At 52.7% G+C, this 20,758-nt stretch overlaps 8 protein-coding genes across 8 annotated transcripts; 4 read left to right on the top strand and 4 right to left on the bottom strand.

Moving 5' to 3' along the window:
- Positions 1-2,941: 2,941 nt before the first annotated feature.
- CTHT_0017580 (uncharacterized protein) lies at positions 2,942-4,920 on the top strand (the record flags this gene model as incomplete). Its single annotated transcript, XM_006692197.1, has 2 exons — positions 2,942-3,654; positions 3,837-4,920. 2 exons carry the CDS (start codon positions 2,942-2,944, stop codon positions 4,918-4,920), a joined length of 1,797 nt encoding a protein of 598 aa, XP_006692260.1.
- Positions 4,921-5,358: 438 nt separating this feature from the next.
- On the bottom strand, positions 5,359-6,161 carry CTHT_0017570 (uncharacterized protein; the record flags this gene model as incomplete). The annotated part of the gene is made up of 3 exons (XM_006692196.1): positions 5,359-5,701; positions 5,765-5,983; positions 6,079-6,161. 3 exons carry the CDS (start codon positions 6,159-6,161, stop codon positions 5,359-5,361), a joined length of 645 nt encoding a protein of 214 aa, XP_006692259.1.
- A 713-nt stretch (positions 6,162-6,874) lies between these two features.
- CTHT_0017560 (uncharacterized protein) lies at positions 6,875-7,657 on the top strand (the record flags this gene model as incomplete). Its single annotated transcript, XM_006692195.1, has 5 exons — positions 6,875-6,917; positions 7,036-7,118; positions 7,225-7,293; positions 7,374-7,481; positions 7,550-7,657. The coding sequence occupies 5 exons, from the start codon at positions 6,875-6,877 to the stop codon at positions 7,655-7,657; spliced, it is 411 nt and encodes a 136-aa protein (XP_006692258.1).
- A 222-nt stretch (positions 7,658-7,879) lies between these two features.
- On the bottom strand, positions 7,880-9,519 carry CTHT_0017550 (putative phosphatidylinositol transporter protein; the record flags this gene model as incomplete). Its single annotated transcript, XM_006692194.1, has 3 exons — positions 7,880-8,433; positions 8,534-8,675; positions 8,731-9,519. The coding sequence occupies 3 exons, from the start codon at positions 9,517-9,519 to the stop codon at positions 7,880-7,882; spliced, it is 1,485 nt and encodes a 494-aa protein (XP_006692257.1).
- A 1,454-nt stretch (positions 9,520-10,973) lies between these two features.
- Positions 10,974-11,769, top strand: CTHT_0017540 (uncharacterized protein; the record flags this gene model as incomplete). Its single annotated transcript, XM_006692193.1, has 3 exons — positions 10,974-11,297; positions 11,353-11,410; positions 11,624-11,769. The coding sequence occupies 3 exons, from the start codon at positions 10,974-10,976 to the stop codon at positions 11,767-11,769; spliced, it is 528 nt and encodes a 175-aa protein (XP_006692256.1).
- A 246-nt stretch (positions 11,770-12,015) lies between these two features.
- CTHT_0017530 (uncharacterized protein) lies at positions 12,016-12,503 on the bottom strand (the record flags this gene model as incomplete). Its single annotated transcript, XM_006692192.1, has 2 exons — positions 12,016-12,171; positions 12,297-12,503. 2 exons carry the CDS (start codon positions 12,501-12,503, stop codon positions 12,016-12,018), a joined length of 363 nt encoding a protein of 120 aa, XP_006692255.1.
- Positions 12,504-16,163: 3,660 nt separating this feature from the next.
- On the top strand, positions 16,164-17,167 carry CTHT_0017520 (uncharacterized protein; the record flags this gene model as incomplete). The annotated part of the gene is made up of 4 exons (XM_006692191.1): positions 16,164-16,352; positions 16,611-16,774; positions 16,844-16,889; positions 16,946-17,167. The coding sequence occupies 4 exons, from the start codon at positions 16,164-16,166 to the stop codon at positions 17,165-17,167; spliced, it is 621 nt and encodes a 206-aa protein (XP_006692254.1).
- Positions 17,168-17,434: 267 nt separating this feature from the next.
- On the bottom strand, positions 17,435-19,130 carry CTHT_0017510 (coenzyme A transferase-like protein; the record flags this gene model as incomplete). Its single annotated transcript, XM_006692190.1, has 3 exons — positions 17,435-17,566; positions 17,629-19,008; positions 19,071-19,130. The coding sequence occupies 3 exons, from the start codon at positions 19,128-19,130 to the stop codon at positions 17,435-17,437; spliced, it is 1,572 nt and encodes a 523-aa protein (XP_006692253.1).
- Positions 19,131-20,758: the final 1,628 nt, after the last annotated feature.

Genomic DNA, 20,758 nt, shown 5'->3' with positions numbered 1-20,758 from the left:
CAGGCTGAACTGGTCGGCCATGGACGATGCAGCGCTGCGGTGCGGATACATCTTCGCTACTCTCGGGACTTCCGTCCAACGGGCTCCACGATCTCGGCTCGATCCATTGGTCTCCACAGATTTGCATTGGCGCCAATGGAGCGCAGGAGGAATGCAGTTCTCCTGAGGATGTGGGGATTCGCTGGCGGCCTGATACGGGCTGGCAGACACTGCCAACAACTGACGAACCGAGATTGCCCTGCGTCAGAATCCATTGCTCCGCCATCTCAGACTCCCTGCCCTCCTGAGCTTCATTTTTTGCAGCCAATTTTCAAGAAGTACCCTCGTTGTACCAACGAAACCCAGAGAGTTCCCTAATGCAGGGGAGCCAACTCGGCCGGAGCGAAAGCTTGTTCATCAGTGCAGCAAAGAGAATATGACGACACTGACTCGCTGCTGGCATGAAAACCCATGAGGGAAACCAGCTGAGCTGTGCATAGGCTTATCAGTGAGGCCTCATGCGCCAGTATCGAAGACCGACAGAGCAGCAGCAGGAAGGTATCCATATCGACCAAGATGGAATACTTGCTGAAAACGATCGGTGGTCAACACGCGGGCAATTTGGGTTTCTGCGTGGCAGCCATAGATCACAGACAGCAAACATGAACGCGGCTCACTGTCGTTCCCACACCATGAAAAATAATAAATAGAACGAAAGTGTCATCAACAACACGAGCCATTACTTGCTGCATGCAGTTTACATCTTACCATGGATCTTCCAACACTCCTGTATGGAAGCTGACAGAAGTATTCACCGAATGCACAAGCATAACACTACAGGACTGCTGCACACTCAAAAACCTTGCTGCTGCTCTCCTACAGCTTTTTTTTTTGTTTTAGCTGCCACCAGTTCGTCGACCTCCAAGCGATCGCCACGGTCATCCACCTGGCGACAAATTGCAGGGTGAGCCGGAATTTTCATCCAGTCGATCGGTTCCATGACATATCCCGAAGGGGCTGTCCCTCGTCCGACTCTTCCGAACACAGTGCGGATACGGACATATCCACCGCAGAACACCAGAGGCTGGCTGGTCAATTGTGTGTCGTCGCCCAGCACGCGCCGCTTTCTCACAGATTTTCCATGCAGTGACACAACGGCAGCGTACGAAGCAATCAATTATTTTGCCTGAGTCTTTCCATCTGTGCCATTTGCAACGTTGGAAGTTGTTTCTCTGCAAGGAGCCGCGAGTTGTATTCTCCTGGTTCCCTCCGTTCTGTCACTCTACGTCCGTCGCCAATGGCTCCAAGCTTCGTTGCCAGGTTTCCGTCAATCACACAAATTTGTTTCGTGATCAGCCAGGGTTTCTCGGGAGAGCTCCAGACGCAACGATGACTATTCTCAAACGTTTGCAGATGATAAAATCCTAGAAACGTAGCTGTCGATGCTCAATCCTAACTCTATGAGCTGGCGATGAACCGAGAAGATCTCGAGGTCCGGAACCAAGCTACAAAGGTGCACGTCGTGTCCGATGAACCGCACATCCCCCGCTTATCAAGGCGGCACGCGGGGTAGAATTCGTGTAAAAAGTCTACCGTGTAGCACAACTCATGAATGGACGAATAGCAGCCCAGCTCCCACGCCCGTCAATATCGAGGTTTTAGATTGCAAAAGAATTGGATGTCGGCCTGCAGGGCGGGACACCGGTACCTGCGTCAAGTCGTGGTGGATGACGTTAGCGCCAACCACAGTTTGCATGGTAAGGCTTCCCACAAATCGAGACCCGGAAAGATGAGCGCGGCGCCGAGCTTGAAGACGCAATGCGGCTGTCCTCTAGCACAGCGGTGTCCGAATGTGCTGAACTACGCTCCGGAGTCGATGTCGCACACGTAGATACCTATCTCCGATCTACCTATCATCGGTAGTCCGGAAGATGTGTACGTCACCGCTTAGCAAGACAGTTCGATATCAGATCAGCTTCGGCATGAGCTGCAAGTCGTGCTGATCCGTGCTACTGCCAGCTTGGCGTTTAGATTTCTCGAGCAAACTTCTCATATCAAGTGCTACAAATTAACGCTGCTGTAACGAGGAGATACAAGCAATAAGCAGGAGCTGTTATTATTGTAGGGAGTAACAACGGCAGCTTATCGTCTGGGTATATCAGAAGGCTTGATAGGCCAGATCGCACTGTCTCGAAATTTTCATGCTGATGGGGTTAGGGGATCAGCTTGGTACCGCAGAGCAATCACAACTCGCGGGACGAGGAGGAGGCTGACCATCCTGACCTAGGGCAAGGCATGTCATGTGGCTCGTACTGGGAGGTAGGTTGAGGGTAAATCAAGTGAAACCAACGAATTGAATGTGATGATAGAGTTGGACACATCAGAAATGGTGAACGAGTCTTCGCTTGTGGCAAACTGGGTAGGGCAGTAAGGCACATTCAAGCCCAAGCGGAGTATGGATAAGTCATCCGACTATCGAAGCGCGCCCTGCGGTGGAATGTGGCCGTGAGAAGCACCGAAACCTGGCACTGGAACTCGAGGCGAATGGCAACGCGCTCGTGGACCGCATTACCGAGGACACGCGGGCGTCTGATTCTGTAAAGTCAACATGTGAACGAACGCTTGTTACACCAGTGCAGAGTAAATGGACAGACCAATATTCTGCCCGGTGCTGCCCCCGCGAGGTAACATCGAAAAGACGGGATGGTCGAAGCGGCAGTTGTCAGCTGTGGAGCCGCGTTCCAGAATACTTCGACGGGTTGCCAAGACGGACACGATCAGCTAAAAATCAGACTGTTGCCCGGGCAACGCATGTAACGTAAACATTGGGGCTCGGGTTTTGGTAGGTACTTTACACCATCTCAACAGTCGTGAATTTGCACCTTATCAAATCCCAAACCACAAACTGAACATCTCTTATCCACAAAAGCTATATCTTATCCATCACATATCTTTTGTCACGATGATGTCAAGACGACTGGCGCGAACAGTGCTCGACAGCAGCGACTTGTCTGACTCTGACGGCGAGGGATTTCCTTACCTTCCACTGTCGGGAAAGAAGCCGCAGCCGAAGGAAGATATGAACTTAAAACCGGCCACGAAGACACCACAGAAGGTGCTGAAGTCTTCTAAGCCGATCTCGACGGTGCGGCGGAGAAAACTAGGCTTGCCTTCTGACAACGAGTTGCTCGGCTCCTGGGAGCCAGAGAAAGGGGGGAAAGAGATCGACTTAGAAGATGACTCGGATAAGGAGAACGTTGGGCAGCGGCGGCCGGGCCCGAGGGTTCAGCTTAGGCCTAGGAAGCCCGTGCTGGGTCTTACTGTTCCTTCATCTCCCGACAACGAGGACGAGGAATATGTTTCAGCCAAGGAGGACATGACTTTGATTGAGGAGGTGTCTATGGTTGATGAGACATTCCACTCCTGCCGAGAAGACGAGGAGGAGGAAGTGTATGGATTGGAAGAGTTGGAACTCAGCGAGAGTGAAGACAATGACGACAAAAATGACTCGGACTATCAGTACGAGGAAGAAGATGGCTCTCCTCTTGGACCTCCACGACAGGCCACGAGGCACAAGAGTTCCTCGAGATCCCGATCTCTCTCTACCAAACGTAGAGGTCGGGAAAAGAAGAACAACGACGAGGACCTTGCCGAGGCTTTGACCCCCTTGAACTTGTAAGTTGTCACAGTTTTCCATAGAGAAGTGAAGTTGGTCTGGTCAAACTGACTTTGTCCAGGAACGATGAGGATCTGGACGTTTTATCCAGTCTAAACAGGCCCGACTTACCACCCCCAACAGGTCGTTCAGGACTGCCATCGCCTAAAAAACTTCCCCGGATCCCTAAAACACCCCATAGGCCCAGTTCCGATCAATTCTGGAGCCAAGAGTTCGTCGACGATTGGAATGACGAACATTCACCACGTAAACTACTTTTCCCGAATCCCGCAAAGGCTGGCGATCAGACTAAGTCCAAAAAGGTTGCCACCGACCCGGAAAAGATGACTGCCAAGCAAGCGGCCGCTGCGACGCGCAAAGCCAAGAAGGAGTTCGACGCGCAAAAGCACCAGATGGCCGAGGACTACGTCGCCGAGCTCGATCGCGTCATCACCGGCGGAAAGCTCTCCGAAATGACAGCACTGACCGGCGGGATCCGGATCAAGTGGACAAAAACCCTCAATAAAACCGCCGGCCGCGCCAACTGGAAATCGAGAACGCACACCCATCTGGCGTCACCCTCCGAGTGGAAGTCTCCCTTTGGCTCGGAGGAAAACTATGTCACTGTCACCAAACACACGGCGACGATCGAGCTTGCCGAGAAAATCGTCTCGGACCGCGACCGCCTGCTCAACACGGTGGCGCACGAGTTCTGTCATCTCTGCGTCTTCATGATCAATGGCCGTGACGACCAGCCGCATGGGCCGGACTTCAAGTACTGGGCGCGAAAGGTGATGGATGCGTTTGGCCAGCGCGACGGCATCGTTGTGACGACCAAGCACACGTACGTGATCGACTTCAAGTACGTTTGGGAGTGCGTCGAGTGCTTCCGGAAGTACAATCGGCACTCGAAGAGCATCGATCCTAGGCGGCACCGGTGCGGGGTGGAGGGGTGTCGTGGTGAGCTCAGGCAGATCAAGCCTGTGCCGAGGGGTCAGGGGAAAGTTGCCAGCGCTGCTGGTGGTTCTGGTGACGAAGGGACTCAGGGAACAAAGGAAAAGAAGCCGACAGAGTACCAAGAGTTTATGAAAAGGCAGATGAAGTTGGTTCGGCTGCAGCATGAGGGGATCTCGCAGAAAGAGGTAATGAAGATCGTGGGGGCTCGATGGGCAGAACACAAGAAGCAAGGGAAAGCCGGAGCAGGCAGAGCTAAGCCTCAGGTCACTGAGATTTCCAGCGCTCAGCCCACGACCGAGGTTATCGATCTCACGCTGGACGACGATTAAAGGGAGTCGGACACGTCCGAATGAACTGTTGCGTTGACGATACCCCTTGCGAAGATAGGTCAATGATATGGACATGACGCTAGAAACAGTTACAGCTGTAAATATGATACCCGGTTTTGTACATACAACATGATACACCGGCGAACATGTTCTACCTACCTTTTGATCGGATGGTCGATGTGAACTTTATGCTAAGCTATGGAAATGTAGTATGAGCTACCTAGATCGCTAACTAGACTATCTGTCGTGTTCATCATTCATGGGCAACTTGGGAGTTACCGTACCCATATATCCGTCTCCTTCCATCCATCTTACAAGATTTGCCATTTTCCCTGTTCCAGCAGTTACCAATGGCTCTGCCCTCTAAAATCAAACCTGACCTCCTTACCCATCCTCCCAGGATATCCTATCCTATTCCTAACTCCTCAGTTCCACTCTTCAAGCAAAAAGACCCCAGTCCTTAATCTCGAACGTCTCCCACACGCGCGCCGCATACTCTACCGCGTCGCCAATCAGCTTGCCTTGCTTGCCTAGCTCCAGATCCACCTCCTCTTCGTCGTACTCGCCCTTGATGTGCGGGACGTTGATTGTAATGATGATGTCGGTCTGCTTCTGCTCAAGGCGCACAAGCGTCATGATCAGCGCCGTGAAGTCTGGCGCCGAGCGCTTGGCTGCTTCTATCTGTTGCTGAGCCAGCTCTGGGGGCATGTTTTCGGGGATGAGGGGCTGCTTCGGCTTGGGGATTGTCGTGGCGATGAGGGTGTAGCAGGGGATGGAGGGGCTGTTGGGAGGTATGTCAGCATTGAATTATTGGTATTAAACAGGAAAAGCAGGGGATATATACTCAAGATGAGTGAAGCGCGTCTCGGTTGTGTTCCAAACCCTGACGTTTTCAGCATCCTCGCCGGCGATGTCTTCCAGGTGGGCAGTCATGGCCTTGCCATCGCGCTCAAGAGGCGAGTCGCCTTCTGTCTCGATGCGCTCGAGGATGTCCACAATGATGGAGGTAAAGCCGTCATTGTCGAGGTAGACTTCCTGGTTGTCGGGAACTGTGCGAATCTTGCTGCGCGGGGTTAAAACCTGACTCTTGTGGCTCAATTGTAGACTTTGAGACTGTAGGAAACATGCTTGTGGCATGATTGAGACGGATTGACATACCTGACGTCCACAAATTTCTCGGGCATGTCGACGACGATAGCCCCGCCAAAGAGGGGCGTTGACTTGTAAGCGTGACGCGCCATGGTGTTCTGATGGTCTGAATGCTGCTGGCGCTGTCGCTGTCTTTGTCCCCTCCTTTCTTTTGTTGTTTGGCTGTCTTGACGCCTTATGAGCTCGTAGTCTTAAATAGGGCTGGAAATCAGGGTGCGATAATCGAGGCTGTCTGCGGTCGAAGCTTTGTTTGAGGACGGACGGTTGCCTGGTGTTGTGACTGGGGATCAGGTGGGTTGTGGAAGTGTGACATCAGAGCAGGCTTCCAGCTTCTTCCCGCCCAGAAGGTCCAGTCATGGCGGGGTCTTGCGGTTGGCCCGTCGTCCGTTGGCGGGGCCGTTGGCGAGCTTTTCAGCGGCTAGACAGGAGCAGATCGAGCTTCTGATTACAAAGCAACCTCAATTCTGAAACTTAAGCTTTGTACTACTTCTACTGACTCATCTATAGCTAGCTAGGATCATTTGAGTTTGGTGGTGCAGTCAATGCTGCCAGAAATGTGTGAGTCGTAGCATCTCGAGTGTGAGCCCCGCGGATTGGCTGCTGCCGAGCGACCCCGCGCTAAAGTTGCGGGCAATCCGAGAAAGCGGATGGTTCAGCCGCTGTGTCGTAGAAGCTTTGTTGAAACAAGGCATTTCCCCCGAAAGCCCCTCAGAGGTCCAAGCAGCAGTTCAATCAGCACTCGGCCGTCAACCGTCCATCCTTGCGTTCGTCCCTGACATTCTTGTGTCTGCCAATGGCAAGCAAAATGGCGTCGTGCATCTTCTGCAAGATCATCAAGGGCAAGTCTAGTCCTCTGCGCTCTCTCGCTCACTCGGCTGAGGCGTTGGCTGATGGCAGCCATCTTCCCCCCCCCCCCTTCCCCAAAAGTTGCGGCAAAGTGACTGACCCCGTTTCAACCACACCCAGGCGAGATCCCTTGCTTCAAGCTCGTCGAGACGGAGAAGTCCCTCGCTTTTCTCGACATCAACCCTCTTAGCCGTGGTCATGCTGTACGCCCTCTTTCCCGTTCCATTTCGTGCCAATTGGTTCTCACGTGTTCTGTTTCTTCGTTTGGATAAGGAACGCTTACACGTTGCTACCTCTCGCGTAATGTAGCTCGTGATTCCCAAGGTCCATGGTGAGAAGCTGACTGATATTCCTGACGATTTCCTGACGGACATCCTGGTACGCTACAATATATCCACCGGGAGACAACGCGCGAAAGGAGACAGACCCCATGCTTACACAACATCCCTATCAAATAGCCGATCGCCAAGAAGCTCGTCAAGGCTACTGGCGCTGAGGAATACAACATCCTGCAGAATAACGGCCGTGGTGCTCACCAGGAGGTTCCTCATGTGCACTTCCACATGGTACAGTCCCGTTATGGCTTCCCGGGTGCGACAACGAACATATTATTGACCAGAGCGAATGCGCATAGATTCCCAAGCCGAACCAGCAGGAGGGTCTAGGCATTGGTTGGCCGATCCAGAAGACCGATATGGACAAGCTCAAGGCGCTGTATGAGGAGATCAAGGACAAGCTCTAAAATGTTGGGAGCCTGGAGCTGTAGAGCATGGGATGAAAATAGGCACATGCAAACTACCGAAGAAAGTAACCCAGCAAAATCAATCAAGCAATAAAACTTCCAGGAATTTTAAGCGCCATTTTGACCGACCCAGATTATGTTCAGCAAAATGTTCAATACCAAGCTAATACACATAGCCCAAACGTCTTTTTCCCCGTCCAACCTACATTAAGCCCGACCAATTTAATCAAGATCCTGAGCCGAAGTCGTCGTCGACTCCGCCGCGGCGGCCGACACAACAGCCTCAACCTTCTCCGCAGCACCGTTCCCTTGGCTCTGCTGTTGTTCCGCCTTCTTCTCCTCCGGATACCAGTTTAGCCTGCCGCCGGGTTGCAGCACCCCGATCCGGTCATAATATGACCTCGCCCTCAGGTAGGGGTCGATTTTCCAGTAATCGACCCTCAACCTCTCCGCGATCTCGTCCCTCTTCTTCTTGATCTCCGTCTGGTCGCCCCCTTCCTCCGCAATGCGGATCCACTCGAGCGTCGCCTCCTCGTACTCGCGGTACAGCTTGGCGCGCTCAGCCAGCATCTGGTCGCGTGTGGCGATGTCGCGCATCAGCGCGTTTTCGTCCTCTGTCGGCTCAACGTAGCTGTACGTCCAATCTTCCTCGCCGTCGAGAGATTTGGGGATGTGTTTCATGGGAATGAACTCTTCCATCTCCTTGGCGTTGTTGGTGAAGTGCACTTTGTTGGCGACGACTGGGTCGAGCCAGCCGCGGATGACTTTCCAGATGCCTGGGGAGGGGTTAGGATTGATGGGGATATGAGATGAAAAGAGGGGAGGAGAGAGAAGGGAGGTTTTTTTTTGGGGGGGGGGGGAAGTTTGGGGACGAACCTTGGAAAATCCACGGGGCCTTGTGCACCAGCACGGCGCCGAGAGACTCGGGGTAGTTGGCTTCAAAGCACTTGATCATGAACTTAACGGGGGCGTAATCCATGTTGGCTAGGGAGAAGTCCGTCATGTCGAACACGATCGTCTGTCAAGCGTCAGCATCTTAGCCAGCATGCCTCCCCAAACAAGACGAAACTTACGGCCGTGTCGACCGGCGGCTGAAGAAGCATGCGGCAAGTCTCAATCAAATACACAGTGTACCTCTCAAGAGCCTCCTCAGCCTGCTCGCCCTGACGATGCAGCCGCACATTCACAAAGCACAACGGCCGACCCTGCTTATCAACACCATGCACATAGCTGATGCCCTTCCGGATCTGAGTCATAAAGTCGTGAGCCAGCTTCTTCTCATTTGCATCCTCGCTGTTTTTCTCCGCAGCCCAGGCAGCGCCCTCGCCGTTGCGCATGATATCATCATCAACCTTCATCTCCGACATGCGCCAGCTCATGGTAGACACCAGCATGATGAGGGCGCGCTCGACATCCCACTTGCGTGCGCGCAGGAAGCGCAGGACGAGCGCATCAGGATTGTCGTGTTTAATCATGCTCCAGATCGTGTCACGAATAGACTGGGGGCTCTGGCTGGCCAGTGTGTCGTAGAACTGCTTTGTCTGGCCGTACTTATCGTTGTCGCCATCCTTAAGGTGCAGGACCACACGGGCGCCAGGAGGGGCCGAGGAGTCGCCGCTGCTGGAGGCGCCGTCTGAGTCCTTCTTGCTCTTGCGCGAGAAAAGGGACATGCGGCTCTTTTTCTCCTTTTTGTCCGCATCTTGGCTCTTTTCAGCCTCGGCGGCAGGGGCATTCTCTGCGCTGCTGCTCTGCTCTTGACCAACCGCGCAGACCTGGAAGATGTACTGCCACAGCTTCCTGAGCTTCTCCTCCTGCTCAGGAGTGAGGTTGCCGGGGCGACCAGGGGCTATCTCAGTGGCCATTTCGTTCAAAGTTGCGGCCAAATCCTCGGCGGCAGAGGCTGGAGTGTGCGGATGTAATTTGTAATATGCAGACAATCCAAGAAGCGCTACAACAGTGGCGATGAAGAGCCCTGTAGCTGAAGCGTTACGGTGAGCTGCGAACGGTTGCTTTAGCTGATGAGCGAGATGCTGCGGTCCCTGAGGATGCAGGTTCAGTTGGCTGCAACGTCGGGCTTCAAGCGGGCCGGCGTCCGATGCAAGGAATGTCGGGGTCAGATATTTCAATGAGCGACGGGCGGCCGAAGAAGAGGTCGAGATGCAACGATGAACGGAACTCCTGACGAACGAAACGGAGCTCGAGGGAAAACAATGAGCGGAGCGCAATGATGAGAACCGCAGCAGCGGATGCATAGGAAAGCTGTTCTCTTACAGGCGGCGCGCCAAGTGCAGTCCAGCGACGACGGAGGCGTGCCCGAGCTGCGCGTGCGCCCAACAGGTGAGGACACCTGCAGCCCGTAGCACCGAATGGAGTCTGTCCAATTGCGGTAGCGCGCGCGCTACCCGGAGATGCCGTGTCAGCTTGGATGCCAGCAAGATGCGTGTCGGCTCCGGCGGGACGGGAGGGAGGGGGGGCAATTCGTGGGCAAACGGTTTCACATACGCTCAATATACGGCGACCCACGGAGGACGTAGATGTCGTGGGAACAGGGGGCGGATTTGGCTCTTTGTGAAGATGCCGCTCGTTTCCGTCTCAACGACCGGGGACTCGGTGTTGAGGACACGGCACTGACCAACACTCAACAAAATCCCGGGTCACGTACGAGATACGTATGAATGAGCGATGGACACGGGCCAATGCCATTCAGCTTACAGCTCGACGCGGCTTTGCTTAGACAAGTTAGCGGGGCGCCGTGACCCCAGCTCCAGGTCAGAGACGTGGAGGACCAAACACACAAAGATTCTGCAGGAACAACTGTCTTTTGCTAACGGACAACTCGATGCAGGAACAGTTCGAGGGCCCCGGAGCTATTACAGCCGTCCATCCAACGTCGATCGTAAATTACGTCGTTGTTTGTATTCCATGCTGCGCGTCTCTCTTTCTTCCGATGTCTCCGTAAGCAGCAATCTGCACGCGAAAGGGAGGTTTGCTAACAGACGCTCGGTTTCTAAGACGATGAAGGGTCAAGATGAATCCACCAAGTGTGGCTGCGGATCCTTGGCGACATTTCCACTCTTGACGCACGCTGGAAGCGTGGGATTGGTGGGGCAGTGACGTCCGGTGGGGCTTGTCAACTGCGGGGCAGCTGTCGGTGGGAGTGGAGACCAAGCAGATCGTCAACTCGGGAAACAATCAAACATCGAAAGTCAACAACCACGGCGAGCAACGCGAAGTGGTCTCGACGCCGACAATCCGGGACGACTTTGTTTATGAATTCAACCGAGGAAGTGTTTATATTGACACCAAACTTGACAAAATGGCCCCTGAAGACACCAACCCCCAGTCATCCCACCGCCGAACCCGCTCAACCTCTCGCTCACGCCCAACAACACCTCTACGCCCCTCCTCGCGGTCATCCTTTCGTTCCTCAGCGCGCGGCAGTGTCTATGGCGACAATGCTGCATTCCCACTAAACGCATTTGAGCCAGCATTTGCCGAGCTCGCCGATGCTGTGGCCGACCTCGAGGCCAACATGATGCACTTTCAGTTGATGCACGAATCACTGGCCCGGTTCAGCGAAAGCTTCGCCAGTTTTCTCTACGGTCTGAACATGAACGCGTTCTGTGTTGATTTCCCAGAAGTGTGTGAAGGGAAGACATGGAATATGGGAGGAATGGTTTGCTGATATAGTGTAGGGGCCGATCACCGAGTCATTTAAACGGATGAAGCTGAAGGAAGAGGAGATGCAAGCCAGTATGTTGGACTTTCAGGGACGTCTACTTCGACGGCATTAACTAATAAGATATTTTAGACGCATCGAAACTGCCTGAGCGGACGGTCGAGACGGAGCCCGAGACTACTTTCATGTGCGCACACCTCGATCAAGACAACAAAACTTCCCCTCAACTAACGTGTCCTAGGACAACGGATACCTCGTTCGTCGAGAACCCTCCATCCCATAAACAGGCTCCCAAATACCAAGCGCCTGGCGCGGCGACCCGCCAATCTCGACTCCCACCGCCATCTACCCGCGTACCGACATCCGTATCCTCATCGTCAAGAGCGGGGGCTACACGTGGTGGAAGAGGCGGGCCTCGTGGGGCTCAGGCTAGTGGACTGCCCACAAGAGCTCGTGGCCGCGGCGTTCGGTGAAACTCGGGGCGGGTCGTGGTGATCATGAAGCCTTCTTGGACAGCAGGTAGATTGCTGGCATTAAACCAGACACCTGCCTCTCCAAATAAATGACCCTACCGTCGCCAGGCTAGATGGCAATGGCAACTGTATGGTTTGAGTCGATGCCGTTGGTAGTGATTGGGTTCGCATTGGCTGCAGTCTGGTCAAACTGGGTATACGGCTGGCTAAGCATCGTTCATGGCCTTCTCAAGGTACTGCCGAACCCGCTTCAAACACTCCTCCTCACCCGAGTTGATCCAGCCGCCTGAAACCGCTACTGTCTTGTTGCGGGACTTGAGACCTTGGGTGATCTGCAAGTCCGACTTGGGAAGGTCGAGAACCTGACGCCGGTCAGCATGTTCATCCTAGCTAACCTCACAGGATGCAGCAACCCGGCTAAAAACGCAGGCATAAATCTGTGCACAGAAGTGTAAAAATAATGATAAGAATGAAAAAAAAAATTTACCTCGCTGAGAACCTTGATAACCGCCTTGTTTGCCTCACCCTCTCGCGCCTGTGCTGCAACACATATCTCGACTGCATCATCGCCTACTGACGCGATCCCTTCGCGCTGTTTGCTGGCGCCCGGCTTGACGTTGCAGTTTAAGTAGAGCGTGCCGTTAGGGGACTTCTTCGTCCCCGCAACGTACCACATCGCCCGTGCGGATGACATCTCGGAAGGCACTCCAACGATGGCGAGCTAAGCGTGATGCTGGTTCAAGAGAGGCGCAGCTAACCAGCCCTTCTGGACGCAGCTGATGTTGGCGGAGCGTGTAGACGGTTCTTGCCAGGTGGCTGACACTTATCTTGGCATTCTGTCAGCTGGCTTGTCCTGCTTGTCGGAACATCTTGATGTTAATGGTCATGAAAGAGCCCTAAGAGATAGGTGGAAAATCCTACCGTAATTTCTGAGAGAAATACTTGTTACATATCCGCTATCAAGCTCGTCTTCACTGGGGCAGTCATCTCAACACACAAAAAAAACGCTGATGCTCAACATCTCAAGATGGTACTAACTTTGCTTCATTGCTACTACTAGGTAACCCTAACTTGATTCTTGAGCCCTAGCTATTGATAGTGAACTGTTGTCTTTGTATCTGAGTGTTAATGTTTTGAAGATATAGTATCTGTCATGAAGCATCATTACTCTTACTGAATTGATCAAGGAAGTGACTTGAAAAGCTTGGAAAAGGTGGAAACAGAAAGCTCGGAAGCATGGAGATAAAAAACAAAAGATTGAACGATAATGTTCCTATGCAAAGGTCACAGGAACAGCTTCACTTTGCTGACTCATATATATAACCAGCTTTCTGAGGTGGTTATGAAGGCTTTATGAAATATAATGGAGTTGTGATAGTCCTTTTTGATAATTTGGCGAATGAAGTAGTCTTCTTTGACAACAGGACCCCAGATATCTTTACTAGGATCATAAATGTCCTGTAAGCCCTTAGATTGCTCCTCAAACTGAGGGGCGCAGAGTTCAACTGGGCCTGTATTTTGTCTGGCATACACCAAAGATAATCTTCCACAGAGTAGTAACTTGCCTGCCCCCAATCAAGAAACCGCTGTGTTTTGACATATCGATCTCAGAACCTTGATGAGATATACCATTGTTTTAGTCTCCGACCAGTCCCTGAATGCTTTTTTCTCGGCCTGTATGTATCCAGGATCTCGGGATGTCATCAAACTTTCAAGCGTCCCTCTAGGTCTCATCTTTTTCTATTGAAACATCCCTAAATTTTCGGAAGGCAACACGTCAAATATTATCTGTCTTCTAAGATTTGCTTCATTACTATGGATTTAATGTTGCTCAATTGCAAAGTTTCTTCCCAAATCGGAGGATACCACTTTGTAGATAGCTGGCCATACCCGCCCAAAGGAAGTGATGGACTGACGGATCGCTTCCTGAAATTCGCTGAACAAGCTACTGTAACCAGCTTCAATCTGGCCAGGATGTTCAACTATCCTGCCGAGTTCTGCGACCAATTGGGGAACATACCGGGGGGGGGGTTTCGAATATTCACAATTTACTCTCCACTCGTCATCCAAAATTTCTTCTATTAGGAAATGATTTGGCTTTGTGAGTTGCTCTAGTTTCACGTCTCGGGCATTGCCGAGCTCCTCGTGGGTCTTTGATACGATATGCTCATTGATTGCTTCTGCATCATTGATGGCCTACCTTCGGGGAGAAACTCTTCAGAAGATGCGGAACTGGCACTAGGGTTACTATCAAGTTGTGAGCCCGCATCCTCTCCAGATGTCTGACTTGATGATCTTGGACACCGCCATCCTTTCAAGAAAGGAACGGTGAGATTAAGCGTTATGATCCTACCAGCTGAAATTGGGAACTAAACTATGTTGTTCACTATTTCGTCAGCGTTTGGAGCCTATGTTTGCTGTAAGAGGTTCAGAACAGCTCGCCTGATATGCGATAAACGGCATGGATCCTACTTATAATTAAGAAAATGATCAATAGCCTTGGATATCTTCCAATCCTCCAGGGGTCATCTTTCGGAATCACGCGTGACACGCAGGGACTTACAGGGGTAAATCTAACGGTGTATAGTTCGAATCTCGCTTGGGTCTTCAGCTTAACGTATCCCATTCTGCGCATTTCGAATAAGCTTATGTGGTGGTTTCAAGTCGGTTTGAACAAACATTTTCACATCCTTCTTCATCCTTTTTTCACCTTTTGCCATCACCATAGATGACAAGAAGCTCCACTCCACATTCTTTCGGAGCGAATCTTACCCGGTCTCTGGGTTTATTCGGCTCACCTAGCAAGACCCAAGACCCCGTCAAGCGCTTGGATTTCTCAGGACACAAAACTGCAAATGCTCCTGATTGATTCGGAAGAATTGTTCGTCACTCAGACTTGGTTCCAATAGGTGAGCATGCTCTTCGTTAGACAAAGATGCATCGGGAGGATCTCGCGGCAGTTGAAAACTATCAAGTTGCTCTGTAAGATCCATGACACATATGGAAGATATGCCTCAGTTCAAGATGAAAAAGCGCATTTAGATTTTAGAAGTCGGATTCATTAGTTATGTGGATTTAGTTCATGTACTGAGAATGTTACTCCTAGCCAACCCACAAGAATAGCTCAATGTCAGGTGATAACAGTGGTTCCAAAGACTCAATTGTTGATATGACGCACGATTGTGTTGATGTTTTGTTTTGTTTGAGATCCTAAATCCTCAGATCACACCTGGAGAGATTTGGTCGCATTTATACCTTGGAAGTTCCGATATCAGGAGGATTACTGTCTGCTGCCAACGTTCTTTGAGTTCCACTGGGAACAATCAAGACATCACCAACATTTTCAACTACCAGGATATAGACCCTGTCAGTTATAAGCCTTAATTGGCATCTTTGGATGGTAGCGATGAGTCCACTCTCAAATGCTGAGAAAGGTCTAAGGGGAAGGATACCCATTTCTAACTGAATCAGCAAGAACCCAACAAAGTTGTTGAAAGCAATATACACAGCTGCTGACCGAATCACTATCGACAGTTGGCTCAACAGCCATACCATGTGTGTCGTTGGAAACTTTTACATGCTGCAATTCCCAAGGCTCTGCTGGTTGTGTCGTTTGGCATACCGTCGGCATGTCAGCGTATCATTCGAACTTAGCTTGGCCTCAATGAACAGGCAGACAGCATATATCGTTGATCTCATCTTGAAGAGAACTCAGTCATGGCCTCGGCAGTAACGGTACGTTGACACAACGTGCGTTGTTGAAGAGGGAGGGCTGGGGGCGGTTGGGCCTGGGTCCCTCCCACCTGCCCTCTTTCTTGTACTATGCTCAACAACATTCATGTTGTACACTCATAAACACATAGCACGCTTTCAGTGCAATATTCTACCGTCTGTGCCGCATTACTGCATTGTGTTGACCCTGGCGTTTTCAGAACTTCAAGGAGTACATCCACCTATGAAAGGTCAAACTCCGGTGTTGAACACAGTAACGCTGGTAAAGATCATCACTGTCAATTCTTGACCTGAGAAATTCGAGGTGTGGTAGCGAATGGTAGGTGATATTGAGTGTTACAATGATTAAAGGTCTTATATGTGGTAGATGCTTGGATCTTCAGGTTTCGGAGACGGGATAGAGAGAACGGTGGTGGATCACAGCCCAGGTAAACAGAAGCAACACTTTTCGGGTTGTAAACCCTAACCCTAGGCACCCAGCCATAATCTTAAATACAGTGATGTCACTCTGTCACTTGCTAAAGCTCCATCAGTCCAATGAACTGTCTCATTTGTCCCAACAGCAACATCGTAAGGAATCCAGCTCTCAACCCACGAAACCTCCCAGAAGGATTAAGGAAAAATGATTCGACCTACAGCGTTTCGCACACTTGCAACAGCAGCTCGTGTCACTGCGCGCGTGCCTGTTGTCCGGGCCGCCCCGCCCCGAATTAGCCACACATTCCACACAACAGCGCGGGCATTTGTGAAAGTTGGCGATCCGCTTCCGGATACGGATGCGTTGATGGAGGGGTCGCCTGGACAGAGAGTGGTAAGTTATGTCAATTAGACTGTGTTATGGAATGGAGAATGTGATGGGTTGGGAGTAAGATTTCCAGTTCCTCTCTGCTTCTTCTGGACGCTCCCCGGATCTTTACGGGGCAGGCAGATCGGACTGGGTGAGATGAGCATTTCTGGGGTGTTCGTGTCACCCTCCTTAAGCGGGCAGTCTCGTGGCTATGGCAACCATACCCCAGATTCGGCGATAGTGTGAGATGCCCGAGGACCAATTGCTGACACCCCCCTCAAGAATTTGGCCGAGGAAGCTCAGAAGGTGAACAACATGCTCATTATCGGCGTGCCGGCCGCCTACTCGCCTGGCTGCTCGACCACACACATCCCGGGGTACTTGAACCACCCTAAGACGCGGGAGTTCGACATGGTGGCAGTCGTCTCTGTCAATGACGTTTTTGTGTATGTATACGGATCCTGCGAGAGATAACTGGGGCATCCACTGAAACAGACGCTGACCCGAACGAACAGCATGAAAGCCTGGGGTGACTCGCTTGACCCCTCCGGGGACGTTGGCGTAAGTTGACATTCACATTCCTTCCTAGATATGTCCACCTAACGAAGAATGGCCAGATCCGCTTCCTTGCCGACCCGACCGGCCGCTTCACCAGGATGCTCGACATGGCCTGGGACGGGACGGCCATTTTTGGCGGGGAGCGCAGCAAGCGGTACGCGCTAGTCGTCGAGCAGGGCCGGGTCAAGACGGTGGCGGTCGAGCCGGACAACACGGGTTTGAGTGTGTCGCTTGCTGAGAAGGTTCTGGGACCTGCCCCCCAGCACAAGCTGACTGAATAAAGGGATAGAGAGAAATCAAAAGGGAGCGTGCATTTCTAGCATGTGTGGCGAAACGGTACGTAACATTATTCCTGTAAAACTTGGTTCATCAAAGATCACGAGTCCAGGAGCAATTCATGAGTCCAAGTGCCTATGTGAAAGCCGCGTGGTTGTATACCTGTATCCCGGCGCTAAACCGACAAGAAAAAGAAACCATTCTACCCAAGGTATCTACAATATGTACATGCAAAACCAACAAATGCCGCTCCCGTCCATTATTTTATCCTTTTAGAGCATAGGCTTAAGGTCATCAGCGACCTTGAAGGGGGCCTCTGTCTTGGCCCTGATCTCGTCGACGGTGACGCCGTCCGCGATCTCGATGAGGGTCAGGCCCTGGGCGAAATCGACATCGAAGACACCCTGGAGTTGTTGTCAGCATCAGCTATAGCCGTTGAAGACGTGAGAAAAAAAATGGTACGCACCAGCTCAGTAATGATACGCGACACGCACTGCCTGCCTGTCAGGGGGAAAGCGCATTGCTTGACAATCTTGGGGTTGCCCTTCTTGTCTGTGTGCTCCATAGTGACGACGACCTTGGTCTTGCTGGGGTTGCTGACCAGGTCCATGGCACCACCGAAGCCCTTAACCTTGCCAGGAAGCATCCAGTTGGCCAGATCGCCGTTGGCGCTGACCTGCATGGCACCCAGAATGGTGAGGTTGATACGGCCGCTGCGGATCATGCCGAAGGACTCTTCGGAGCCGAAGACCGAGGCGCCCGGCTTCAGGGTGACAGTCTCCTTGCCTGCATTGATTAGATCTGGGTCCTCCTCACCCTTGCGCGGGTACGGGCCGAGACCGAGAATGCCGTTCTCCGACTGCAGCATCACCTCGATACCCTCGGCGACAAAGGCGGGAGCCAGCATGGGCATGCCAATGCCCAGGTTGGCGTACATGCCGTTCTGGAACTCCTTAGCGGCGCGGCGGACGATGCGCTCGCGCTTGGCCTTGGTTTCGCCAGAGCCGAGGGCGGCGGCAGCCTTGGGGTCCTGCGCGGCCTCCTCGGGATCGAGCGTCCAGGTGTACTTCTCGATGTTCTTGGGGGCCGTGCTCTTGATGACCCTCTGGACATAGATGCCGGGTAGGTGTACCGCCTCGGGAGGGATCTCGCCCGGCTCGACGATGTGCTCGGCCTCGACGATGGTCATCTTGGCGTTGCGGCCCATGGCGCCGTTGAAGTTGTGGGCGGCCAGGCGGAACTGGCAGTTGCCCAGGCGATCGGCCTTGTAGGCCTTGACGAAGGCGTAGTCGCCCTCAATGGCGTGCTCGAGGAGGTAAGGCTTGCCGTTGAAGACCTTGACATCCTTGGGGTAGGAGAACTCGGCGGGAGTGCCGTCCGGGTTGTTGCGCAGCGGCAGCTCGCCGGTTTGGACGACGGTGCCGAAGGCGGCGGGCGTGTAGAAAGCCGGAATGCCCTTGCCGCCGGCAGCGCAGCGCTCGGCGAGGGTACCCTGAGGGGTCAGCTCCAGCTCGATTTCGCCCTTGAGGTACATCTGCTCAAAGGTCTTATTCTCGCCGATATAGGAGGCGATCATCTTCTTAATCTGCTTGGTCTTGAGCAGCTTGCCCAGGCCGCTGTTGTCGGTACCGGCGTTGTTGGACACGGCAGTCAGGCCAGTGATCTCGGGCTTGTTCAGGAGCTCGTCGATCAGCGTATCCGGCACGCCGCAGAGACCGAAGCCACCGCAGAGAAGGGTCGTGTTGGGCTTCATGTCCTTGAGCGCCTCGGCCGCCGAGGGGTAGATCTTGTTGATTTCAGGGCGCCGGGCCGTGACGGAGAAAGCGCGCGCAAAAAGGGCGGCATGCTGCTGTTGTCAACATCTCTCTTCTCATTCTCTCTCTCCACTAGATAATCATGTAGACTCACGTTATTGCCATACTTGGCGTACGCCCGCAGCGTCCTCATGCACAGTCCCGCCGAAACCATGTTGATCTATTTTACTCTGAACCTGTTGGATATGGGCGAGGGGTAGGGGTATTACAAGGAGGGAAAGCAACGAATGAGCAGCGGCTTGGGGTCCCGGCAGGAAACAAAAAAAGGAGTCAAGCGACGCTGGACGGCAGCACAAACACCACACAACCCAGATCCAGTCAGTCCAAATCAATGAATGGGGAAAGAAGGGAAAGAGAGAGTTGAGGGTAGGGAATATCAGAGAAGGGTCAAAAGCCAAAATACATTTTCCCCAGTCCCCAGGATTCGCCAATGCAGATTCCCATCCCCGCCCGCAGCGCCCACCTGACAGCATCAGGGCGCCGCGAATCGTCCGGGGTGGATTCCAGAAACTACAACAAGACTGCAAATCCCGTCAATGGCCGATGGCACTGCCGTAGACCCTGCTGCACCGGGGCCTTCTCCTCCCCTCGGAAAGCCTGCTCGGCAGAGGGGCAAGCATTGACCCGACCCACGGCAGTGGGCGAAAGCGCGTCGCAGAGTAGGTGGGGTTCTGGGGGTTCTGGGACCGCTAAAGACACAGTGTGCCCACGATGCCCCGTGACCGTGACATTGGCGACGGCCTTCGGCAACTCGCGGGTTCCAAAGGAAATGAATCAGTGTGGCTTCGGGGCGGATTCACACCGAAGAAAAGTGAGACGAAAGAGCGATGTTGAAAAGGGAATCATCATCCATTGTTTCAAGTCCTACGGCTCCGAGTTTTCGTTAGAATTCTATCTCTTAACATTGTCTCCAGCCAAGGACGTGGAAGGCCGCTTAGCCGATATTTAACTTCTCTCACATAACCCTAACCCTCTATTGGATCCTCGAGCACTCGTCGCAACATTTCCCCGCGATCGCTGAATGGACAATGGAGAATCCCACCACGACCCCGACCACAGTAGCGAAACTCGGCGGGCCAAGAAGTGGGCGGTCGATTCGGTGGATCCGGTATGAGCGGGAGCTATCACAGATCCGATCGGCAAATCCCCCGGGCCATGAACTCGTGCTCCCAGCCCGCCCGTCCGCCGGTTTGCCGCTCTGCCCACGGAGCGTTCAACGCGCAGCTAGTTTGGTCCCACATGACAAGCTGCCGACGCGATGTTTGGTTGCTTGGTGCGAACCATGTCCTTGGGCCAGGATTGCGTGTGTCCTACTGTGACGACGGACATGGACGACCGTCTGAACAGAACCCAAGCTTCTAGAAGCTGATAAGCTGTAAGAAACGGCAGACAGGTAAGCATGAATATCGCGACAACTTGACGGCGGGCATCACCAAAAAAGTATTCTGTCCCAAGTTGGGATTACAAAGTGCTGGGAGTTTTTTTTTTAAAAAAAAAAATCAACCAATCGTGAATATAAACTGATCCGCTCCATGCCCTGCGATCCATCCCAGCCTTCCGCCGATCTATAAAGTACATGCAGTCCGGACACAATTTCCACGCGGAAGATGACCATACCTAGCAAACCTTGTTTGCTCTCTCTTGTAGGTGCCTAAGTTCCCATGTTCACCCCTCTGTGCCTACCAAAACTCCCAGCTTAAAGTCCACCTATTCCCATGCCATGAATGTGAAAACCATCTCTGTCTACGTAGCCCCCAAATGCTCACTTAAGCAGCTGGGGGA

The sequence above is a fragment of the Thermochaetoides thermophila genome, assembly GCF_000221225.1.
Source record: "Thermochaetoides thermophila DSM 1495 unplaced genomic scaffold scf7180000011815, whole genome shotgun sequence".
Lineage (NCBI taxonomy): Eukaryota > Fungi > Ascomycota > Sordariomycetes > Sordariales > Chaetomiaceae > Thermochaetoides > Thermochaetoides thermophila.
This window is presented reverse-complemented; position numbering and strand designations above follow the sequence as displayed.